Source organism: Dasypus novemcinctus, chromosome X (assembly GCF_030445035.2).
Source record: "Dasypus novemcinctus isolate mDasNov1 chromosome X, mDasNov1.1.hap2, whole genome shotgun sequence".
Classification (NCBI taxonomy): Eukaryota; Metazoa; Chordata; class Mammalia; order Cingulata; family Dasypodidae; genus Dasypus; species Dasypus novemcinctus.
In genome coordinates, this window is record NC_080704.1 from 43,131,323 (window position 1) to 43,142,489 (window position 11,167).

At 38.5% G+C, this 11,167-nt stretch overlaps 1 protein-coding gene across 1 annotated transcript in view; it reads left to right on the top strand.

Moving 5' to 3' along the window:
• XK (X-linked Kx blood group antigen, Kell and VPS13A binding protein) overlaps nucleotides 1-6,553 on the top strand; it is a 64,855-nt gene extending 58,302 nt beyond the window's left edge. Inside the window, exon 3 of the mRNA XM_058292215.2 lies at nucleotides 1,776-6,553. Within this exon, the coding sequence (XP_058148198.1) occupies nucleotides 1,776-2,602 (827 nt within the window). The 3' untranslated portion in view covers nucleotides 2,603-6,553. The remainder of the gene's footprint in view (nucleotides 1-1,775) is intronic.
• Nucleotides 6,554-11,167: the final 4,614 nt, after the last annotated feature.

Genomic DNA, 11,167 nt, shown 5'->3' on the forward strand with positions numbered 1-11,167 from the left:
TGTAATTGTACATTTTAATTTTTATGCTTAGCTCATTTCTGCTTTTAAAGTATTTTTCTTATAGGGAAGAAAGGAAGAAAGCATAAGGAGTAAGAAAAGGATCAGTGCTAGATCCTTGGGGTATGGAAATTTATGACCACAAGTATAAAAATGCATCCCTAATATGTACTGCTTTAAATTCTCCACTAAATTAATATCTAAGGAAAAATCAGTCCATTTACCTCTCAGTTTACAGGTGTTTCTGTCTTCAAAATTTGATTAGTAGATATCAGTCTTTCCAGTGATTAAAAACAATAATTTAAATAACATCAAAAAGCTATGGTAAAAGTCTGTACTTTGAGTATAATTGCACTTCTCCCAGGCAAATAAATACCAGGTCTTCAAAGTTTTTATGCCCATAAAATGTAGGTGTTTTCCATTGTTTCAGAACTTAAGAAAAAATTACTCTATTCTCAGCATTTACATTATATTATTCGGTAGAGACAGCTATATTGCATGGGCAGTATTACATGGACATTAAGAAGCAGACATGAAAGGTAAAGTGAACCTAAAGAGGTTGCGATTTTCTTGGTATAAACTGGTAAGTCAATAGTAGATCCAGAGCCAGACTCTTGATTCCTAACTCAAGGCCCTGCATCCCGTCTCTCTTTGCTCCAATATTTGGAGATGGTAGCAGCCTGTGATAAGTGATTATATTTCAGTTTTGGTCACACAGTTGGCAGCACATTTCTTACATAATAGAATTCAAGACCAGCAATATTGTACTCTTGAGCATGGTACTATGATCCATTTAAATGAGCCGTATTTCCCTCACTAAACTGCTGCTTTTGAAAACTAGATAAACCCTATAGCCATAAATTATTTTAAGAAATAAACAGCTAGAGTTGAGACTTTGTGAAATGCTAACGCCTTTCAGCCCAAGACAGACTGACTCTCAGTAACAGTAAGTTCTCATTTCTTCAGCTCTCTGCAGATTTTAAGAGTATAAGAGAAGAGTAAAGAAAGTAAATAATCTATAATCAGTATATAAATAAGAAAAATCCTGTAGATAGAGGGGAACTCACTGAGCAATTTATTTTTGAATGCCTTCTGTTTATGTACATACTACTAGTGTGTGCAGAAGGCTGTCAGGAATTATTGGACCTGGTCTTGGCTTCCCAGAAGCTTATAAGCCATTTAAGGAAACAAAGCACACCACGTGTAGGACTGTACATATTCAGACAGACTGAAATCAGGTCAGGAAGGTATCTTAGTTTGAGTTGTCCTCAAAACAGACCTGGAGACAAGGTTTTGAGTGTGTGTAATTTTTTTGGTTGGGGGGGAGGTATAGGGAACACTAGCATGGAAAAGAGAAAGTGAGACAGGGAAGAAAAGAGAGCTAATAAAGGGTATATTATTCAGACAACTATCACAGTGAATTACTATAAATTAATGTTGTGACGAGCACTTGGAAAAGGTATAGAACATATGCCTCAGAGTTATTCAACCCAAGAGGTCAGGGAGCTGGGATAGTTATACTCCAGCTCTCATCAGTCATTAGTTGAGGGTTCTCCTAGGGGTTTTAATTCTCCTGCACTTCAGCCTGCCAGATACTTTGGCAGAGCAGTCCTCCACAGTTCTAGACACAGATGCAAATACTGACAGCTGGAGGTCAGCCTGTGCACAGAAAACAGAAGGGCCCAAGGAGTATGTGTAGGGAACTGATGGCACATCTGCCATAGGAAGATTCTTGGTGGAGGTAAGTCTTGAAAGTACTCTTTTTCTTTTGTCTCCAGGCTTCTTCATGACCGTATCCTTGTTATCAATCGTGTACGGAGCCTTGCGCTGCAACATCCTAGCCATCAAGATCAAGTACGATGAATATGAGGTCAAAGTGAAACCTCTGGCCTATGTCTGCATCTTCCTCTGGAGGAGCTTTGAGATTGCCACTCGAGTCGTGGTCCTGGTCCTCTTCACCTCTGTCCTGAAGGTCTGGGTAGTGGTCATCGTTCTGACAAACTTCTTGAGCTTCTTCTTATACCCTTGGGTCCTCTTCTGGTGCAGCGGCTCCCCATTCCCTGAGAACATCGAGAAGGCACTCAGTCGGGTGGGCACCACCATTGTATTATGCTTCCTCACCTTCCTCTATGCTGGCATCAACATGTTCTGCTGGTCAGCTGTACAGCTGAAAATCAACAGCCCTGACCTCATCAGCAAGTCCCAGAACTGGTACCGGCTGCTGGTGTACTACATGATGAGATTCATTGAGAACTCTGTCCTCCTCCTCATGTGGTACCTTTTCAAGACAGACATCTATATGTATGTGTGTGCGCCCCTGTTGATTCTGCAGCTGCTTGTTGGGTATTGCATAGCCATTCTCTTCATGCTTGTGTTTTATCAGTTCTTCCACCCTTGCAAAAAGCTCTTTTCCTCCAGTGTTTCTGAAGGCGTTAGGGTATGCCTCAGGTGTGTCTGTTGTGTCTGCAGGCGGCATAAATCCCGCGAGTTGGCAGAAAAAGCAGACTTAAGGTCACCTGGAGACAGAGATGAGACACCATCTAGCAGTAAAACTACTTCTATGCCCAGCCAGAGCTTGAACCCCAGGGAGTTCTCCTCTGCTTGACAGGATCTGGGGTCTCTTGGGGCACAGGCGTCTTGTCTTCTGGGTTTATCCCTATTCTTTATACAAGCAATGAGCCCTGCACAGATGTGAGGTGTGTGAGAACCATGAGAAGCCAGGGAAACCTCACGAGTGTTGTAGGGGGCAGTCCAAGGCACCACAATTTCAAGTTACCATGCTCTTTCAGGCATTATTGGCCTTTTCACTGACAAAGTTCCATAGACTGTTTTCATACTGCCAGACATTAATTTCACTCTGGATTGGGCTGAGTATATCCAGCAGGTAAGAATAAGGAGAGGGGCTTTCTTGTTTTCAAGTTTTCTAGACTGCTTCTCTGGGTAGCCTGATGATTAATATCCCTGAGCATAGATTTCACCTGAGAGCTGTCCTAATGATCTGAGAAGGTTACTGGGGTTTTGCCATCAGCAACACCATTCCTGTCAGAGTTTATAGGGAGAGCTGTTCAAGTGTGGTTTATGAATGGATAGATGTTCCATTTCATCTCTTCAGGGCCCTTTGTATATAAACAACTGTAGCCACCTTGAAATGACATCTCTGAGATCCAATTGATCAAAGAGCCTTGATTTGGAGACTTTATTCCCAGTGATACATGGGTGGAAAATTGAATTCTAAATTTGGTTATGGAAGCCCAGTAGTTTTAGGAAAGTTATGTTAGATATGTTGAAAGAATTCTGGATTAGGAGGATTGTTAAAATATCAAAATGATTCATGGAGGGAAGTTTAGAATCTTTTCTTGGAGGTTTCTATAAGTAGAATTCTTACTTTTTCAGAATGGTTAAAGATGTGAATCTGTTAGAAGATTTAAATCTTTTCAAGGATCCTGTCCTACAATTCTGGGAAATTACTCATAGTACTGTCCAGGATTTGCCTTCTTTAAAAAGAAGAAAATAAAACTCATTCTTCACTTCCCACTTTCTTACCCATCAGGAAAGTTTTAGGAAAGAGTTATCTTGATTAACTTGGGTTTTTGTTTTTGTTTTGTGGAAAACCCTACAGAAATCTCTCACCCACTTCAGGTACATAGGGCATTTTAATTTTCACTATTTGAAGGAAAAGGGTTGTCTGCTCCTCTCCCCCAACCCTTCCCCCCAGTTAGAGATTGATCTCAGAAACTTCTAAAAATCATATAAATAGATGAAATAAACAGAAGTCTTTTGTGGTTCCTTGAATGCATTTTCAGTTGTCATGACTATGAGTTGTTTTGAGCAACTTCTTCAGTTTTATCCTCCTACACCTTCATATCACCTGGATGATTTCCTTTCATCTGGAGTCCTGTTTGTTTCATGAAAGGGCATAGTGTACCATATCCTCAGTTGTGTTTGATAAATGCTTGGACTGAGTGACATTATTTCTACCATTAAAACTTTGACAGTGACATACCTGAAAACAGGTGACCATTAGTATTACACTATAATTTAGAATGAGGACTGTAGAAAATCTGAGAAGTTTCCACTGGGAACTTTAATAATAGGCTCTGTTATTACCAGGTTGGAATAGAGGTCCATTTCTCTGACTGTAATAACCTACAAAACATCTTTATCTGGCCATCTCACTTGCGGTAATTTTCCTTTCAGATTCTTGTTAGTTTCAATTTTATAAGTAATTTCATACATGTAGATGAAAATGCAATTTGATGATCAATTTCCATTATATTCAGGGATCAATGAAGCAGTAAATATATTTTTGCAGGGCACACATATTGCTTAATATTTTTATACAGTTCCATAGAAATGTATCTATAAGCTCCCAAGCCTTAATTTTATTTTTATATGTTTCTCCTCATTTGAAATTCTTTTTGTTATCAATATTTGTGGTTTAATTTTGTGGGGACATCCAAGCAACAGATTTTTGTCTTTTTTCACCAAATAAGAGTGAAACTCAGGATTGGCTATATTCTCTCTGTTACCACATCATCAACCAGTTGCCCAATTTTTAATAGGTCTCAAATATTAGTGAACATGCATGATCAAAAGGATACTTCTCCATATATATATATACACACTCATGCATATATATGTTCACATGAGTGCAAAGATATGCACTTGTCATGCACATAACACCCTTGAAGCTATGTAGCAACTATGAGTAAAATAAAGCTACGATCTTAAATCATCCTTGTTTGGTTGTTTCTTAATTAACAAAAAGGTTTGATAATAATTAGGAGAACAGTTAAGTCATCCCAAGTGTTCCTTTATGTCAAACCAATTAGCTGTGTTCATTTACACCAGGCATTTTCAAGTTTTTTTGTGAGAAAGACATTCTTGCCTTGAAGCTTTACAATGACTGATGTTGGGGGTTATGGTGCCCCTTGTCCACCTGAAATGCCTTAAGTTCATGTTGTGGGTGTGAGGAGTGGTGGGGACATTGAAAATCAATCAGGGTTGCCCATCTAAGGACCCTTAATGGTTAAACTTTTCTTGCTCATCCATAGCTAGCCAGTCTTTCAGGAGATAGGTTAAAAATCATGGTTTTGAGCAGGAGATGTTGGCCAGACTTAGACAGGGATAGGGAGACTGCTGTTTCCCACCCTTGGTTTGGAAGCCTGTCTCAGCAACCATTATAAAATCTGAACCTCCAAATACATTTTAAATCACTTCAATGCAAAAGAGAAATAGGCATCTTGATTTACCCCAAACCAAAATAACAATGATGATCTGTCAGATGCCAAAGCCCAATCCATATATTTATAAGAACAGAAAGGTTTGGTAACTAAATTGGACATTTTGTCAGTTTTAACCCTTGATATAGTTACCCTAGCTTTGGTGATATGCATTCTCATTCACTTGGGGGAGAAAAACCATTGCTTTTTTTCTTCACACACACAAATAAAACATGGTGAACTGAGGATTTTTGTTTTAAAATTATTTATATTATACCTCAGAAATGGCAAAATTACAGCTCAGACTGCAGAGCTGTGTTATCCAAAAGACAAACCAGTAAATTCCTTATGTGTTAGGAGTTAACATGTATTTTTGTTTTATAATACCAATTTTTTAAAAGTGCTTTGTCTAATTAATTACATGTCATAACTTGTCAATACAGTTGCTCCAACTAAATTGCTGTCATTTGGCTGGATGGGGGTAAATTATTTCCTCAAAATATATTGAAATGAATACCATAAAAATTTTTAGATTTTTTTCCCCTAAGTGGAGACAGCCCAGTATAGAGATTGATATCTCCTTGTCCAGCCCTACATGTTACTCAATCACACTATGCCTCAATTTCTTCACCCAATATATTTGGATGATATACTTGCCCAACCTACCTCACAAGGTTGTTAGAAAGATAAATAATAGGTGTGAAAATGCTTTGAAAATATTTTGAAGTGCCATGCTTATTATAGTTCTTTAAATACATAAGCAGTTTGCTATTTATTTATTTTTACTGTTGAAAAAGAAATAAGTAGTTCATCCACATGAGTGGCTTGAGTGGGTACTTGGGCCTTTGGCCTTTTGAAAGAGCAAGAGTAAACTGTGTTTTTTGACTCTTGGAGAGAACTCAACAGTTGTCTCTTCGCTTATTACCAGTTGTTTACAAAAGTTAACGCTCAAACACGTTGTAGTTGGAGGGAAAAGATCCACTGAAATCAGACAGTGCTTCTGAGGGCAAATGAATTTATCATTTTTGTTTTCTTATGTAAAGTACACAGCAGCATCTTTGGGTAATTGTGCTTTGCATCGTTTATCCCTAGACCTGCCAGACTGTAATTGAATGTGGTTTTAATCTTTTCAGCCTTGTAAATGGGAAAATAAATGTTAAAATTGTTTGTCAATGCAGCATTTTCTTGGAAACCACCTTAGGACATTAGCACTATGGTTATATGTATGTGTCAGTATTTCTCAGCCAATAAATTGTAGGTGTGAGCTTTTACTGGATGCCTCTCTGCAGTCATTGTCTCTAATAAATATTGTTCATGATTCTTCATATGGTAAATTAATTTTTCAATTTTCCTTACATTTCATTTCTTATGAAGTCCTTGCACGACTTTTTTACTTCAGGGATTATTTTAAAACCAGAAATTTGAAATTGATTAGTTAGGGTTTTATAACCTCACCTGGAAATTCCTTCTATAGAATGAGAAATTTCTTGCCTTGCAAGACATCAACAGCATTCCCTGGAACTGCCTGTGATTTTTAAAATATATTTAAAGAGTTTTATTGAAGTAATAAAAATACTAATAACTAAGTTAAACAGTCATTGTGTGGAAAGTTCCTTTAATCATAATGAGACTGAATCCTTCCATGAATCCAAGGCCCTCTGCATCGAGGATAAGTCTCTTATTATGCCCTTCCACTTCCAAAAGTTCCCAGCTCTCATTGTTCCCTCATGAGGTAGCTAAGGTCTTGGTGCCCTGCACTAACAGTTAGCCTGTGGCCCTCATTCACACCAAGGAAGCTGGGAATGCCAGGTATAAGCCAGCTTTGGACCAGAACTATGATAAAGAGAAGGATGAAAACGGTGTAATAGCTTCAAAGGGTCCAAAGCAAGTTCCTGTTGAATACCAGTAACAGTCTTTACTCCCACTACAAGGGCAGACACACTCATCCATGCTCCTCCTTCCTCACCTGGTAAGTGACCCCTGAGTTCACTAAGACTGGCCAAAATCAGCCATCTTCATATTGACTGGAGCAATATTCAGACATCTGGACCTCCAGGGGCCCAGCTCCCCCAGTAACAGGGTTGATTGAGAATAGCAATAGGGGACTTGAGGGGCTTCTGCCTACATTAAAGAGAAGAAACCCTTTAGAAAGAGTTTACTCCTGGTAATACCATCCTTACTGTGCCTTTTTACTGTGTCTAGACATTTACTCTGCTTGTTAAAGTTGCCCTTCTGGATACTAGGATTCTTTTCAGTTGTCCGCCAAGTACTGTCCATGATACAGAAAAGTGAGGCATATAAAACTCTTCCAGACAAACATAAATAGTATACTGACTCAGAAATATGAAATGACTAGATATAAACAAGTGTCAATGACCATATGTGGTTGGGGGAAAAAACACTTATTAAAGAGTTCATTTTAGAGTATAATAAAGACATGGGGTTTTTCAATAATTTCTTTTCTTCTGGAGGTTTGCAATTTGCAAAAGCTTATCTATAGGATAAGTCTTTTGAACGAGATCTCTTGGTGTTAACCCCTTGAGAAAATGGAATGTCAACAATTATAGGGTTTAAGTAGGTCAATCTAAAATCTAATTTGGTATTTGTAAATGTTTAATTTTGAAATTATTTCAAACTATTAAAAGAGCCACAAGAATAGCACAGTAATATTGTTACATCTTTCACATAGCTTCACCTATTATTATTATTTTGCAGTCCTTGCTTTAACATTCTTTCTCTCCTGAACCATTTTTTTTTAAAGCTCAGGTGTTTTTTAAAATTATTTATTTATTTATTTATTTCTCTCCCCTTCTGCCCCCCACCCCAGTTGTGTGTTCTCTGTGTCCATTTGCTGCGTGTTCTTTGTCCACTTCTGTTGTCAGCGGCATGGGAATCTGTGTTTCTTTTTGTTGTGTCATCTTGCTGTGTCAGCTCTCCATGTGTGTGGTGCCATAGCTGGGCAGGCTGAACTTTCTTTCACGCTAGGTGGCTCTCCTTATGGGGCACACTCCTTGTGCATGGGGCTCCCCTACGCGGGGGACACTCTTGTGTGGTAGGGCACTCCTAGTGCGCATCAGCACTCTGCATGGGCCAGCTCCATATGGATCAAGGAGGTCTGGGGTTTGAACCACGGACCTCCCATGTAGTAGATGGACGCCCTAACCACTGGGCCAAGTCCACTTCCCTCTCCTGAGCCATTTGAGATTAAGTTGCAAATATTACATCTCTTTACTCCTAAATACTTCAGTATGTTTGTCCTGTGATCAGAGATATTCTCTTAAATAACCACTGTACCATTATAAAATTTAAGCAATTGTATGTATATAATACAATCATCTAAGTGAGTACATATTCCATGTCAACAATTGTGTCAATCACTTCATTTGTTTTCACAAAGCTTCCTCCAACCATGTAAATCTGCTCAATTCTCTTCTATGGGGTTATCTTGATTTAAAAATTTGAATAAGTTGCAGTTCCTCAGAAAAGTAAGTATAGAATTACCATATGACCTGGCGATCCCACTTCTAGGTATATGCCCAAAAGAATTGAAAGCAGGGACTCCAACAGATATTTGCACACCAATGTTTTTAGTGGCATTATTCACAATAGCCAAAACATGGAAGCAACCCAAGTGTCCATCAACCAATGAGTGGATAAACAAAATGTGGTATATAAACCCAATGGAATATTATTCAGTCATAAAAAGGAATGAAGTCCTGGTACAGATGACAACATGGATGAACCTTGAAGACATCATGTTGAGTGAAATACACCAGACACAAAAGGACAAATATTGTATGATCTCACTGATATGAAATAATTAGATTAAGCAGATTCATAGAGTCTAGAATATAGGTTACCAGGGAATCAGGTGGCAGTAGGAAATAGGGAGATAAGGCTTAAAATGTACAGAGTTTCTATTTGGGATGATGGAAAAGTTTTGGTAATGGATGGTGGTGATGGTAGCACAACATTGTGAACCTAAATAACAGCACTGAATTATATATTTGGATTTCAAAAGGAGATTTAGGTTATATATATGTTACTAGAATGATGTGTTTTTAAAAATCCATGGAACTGCACAGCACAAACAAAAAATATGAATAAGTTTCACTTCTCTATGAATGCTGGGAAAACTATAGCCAACTTTAGAAAGTTATTTGAAGAAAACATATGCATGTTATCAGTACTAATTACTTAAAGCCATAAATTTGAAATGCTTATTGACAAACTGTAGACCGTCCTTTCTCATGGATATACATTTAAGACTTCAAGAATTTGCCATATAATATGTGAGCCTATAGTTAATCCCCTCTTCCTGCCCCGCCATGATAGCTCTGTTTTACAGTACTTGACCCAAGCTTGTAAAGATTAGGAAGGGAGTGAGGAAGTAGGTATTCCACTATGATGAAATTTCTCTGCTCACCCCTCCCACCTTCCAGCAGACTCTATCTTCCGTGAACATCTCCTTTCCAACTGGGAAATAACTTGGAAATCTCATCTATATGTTATAATTGAATGAATAACATTTTGAGCCTTTTCTATTTTTTTTTTTTCAGGAAAAGTCTCCTTATAGCGACATAAATTTGTATAGATCTGGAAATGCAGACAGATTCCCACTGCCTCCTTTCCCAGCACACAATATATCCTATCAAATTAGTTCCTAATTTGCAGAGAGGGAGAGTATCTGCTACAGAGGCACATTCTGCTCTAGGGAATACCTTCTTTCATTGTCACCTACCCTGAATGGTGGTTTCTCTGGAAATTATTAGGCCAAGGAGGTCTAAAACATTGTTTAAAGCAGGTTTTGAAACCCAGAGCAGATTCCGGGAATGGGCAGAATTATGTAACAGCCTCACTCAGCCTGCTGTGGCATACATATCTGTGGGAAGGAGTTTCAGGGTTTGTTCGTTCTCAAGGAGGATAGATTTGTCCAGATAAATTTTGTGATCCTGCCTGTGCTTTGGCTCCCTCCCTGCTTCCCATCCTGAATTAATTCTCTCTCTGAATGATGAGTTCCTGATTGAAACCTAATTAGCCTGCTCCCTAGAGCCCTGGGAATACCATCCTCCATCGACATCTGCATTATGAATACTGGTTTAATTTCTTATCATTCTGATTCCTATCTTAATTATCTACATTCTACAGTTAATAAGTCAAGTTTTCTGGGGCGATAGTACTCAAGGAACAAAACAGGGATTTAGAAATTCTATTTTGGAGGGATGCTGCAGGACCATCCTCACAGCCCTCCAGTGGAGAGGCGAATGGTCTCCTGGAATTGCCTTCTAGCAAGGTGACCTTCAATGGAGTGGCATAATTTTCCAGAACAATTGGTGCCCAGCTATAGGGCTGTAGGCCTCCAAGAATTGGAGGGGCATTTGCAATCCTTTCCACTAGCTAGAGATGTCTGCACACCAACTAGAGAGGTCTGGTACACACTCATACAATTAATTTTCAAATCAGCAGTGATGCTTTGTGAGTGATAAAACAAGACTTTGATTATAGGCATCACTGTATTCAAAGTAACTTTGTCATTACCCCTTGCTGCATGAACAGGTATTAAAAATTCAGCCACTATCATGTGTTTGTGGGGGGGGGGGGAGATAACCTTTAAAGGGGTCCTCCATAATTGAAAATGTTAGACAATATTACCCTAGAAGATTTGTTTCTCTGCCGAAATATTTTCTCATGTATACTTATACTCTTTTCTTTTTCAAACAAGGATGGTTGATACACAAAGAACTTGAATTCTCTCATTTCCAATTTGATTGAAGAGATGAGAAGATATATTTATTTTAAAAGCATGTGAAAGTGCTACCTTCAAAAATAATCTAGCTTCAAAAAAAGTATGTCATCAAGATAAAATTCCTGGGAAGCGGATTTGGCCCAGTGAATAGGGCGTCCGTCTACCACATGGGAGGTCCGCGGTTCAAACCCTGGGACTCCTT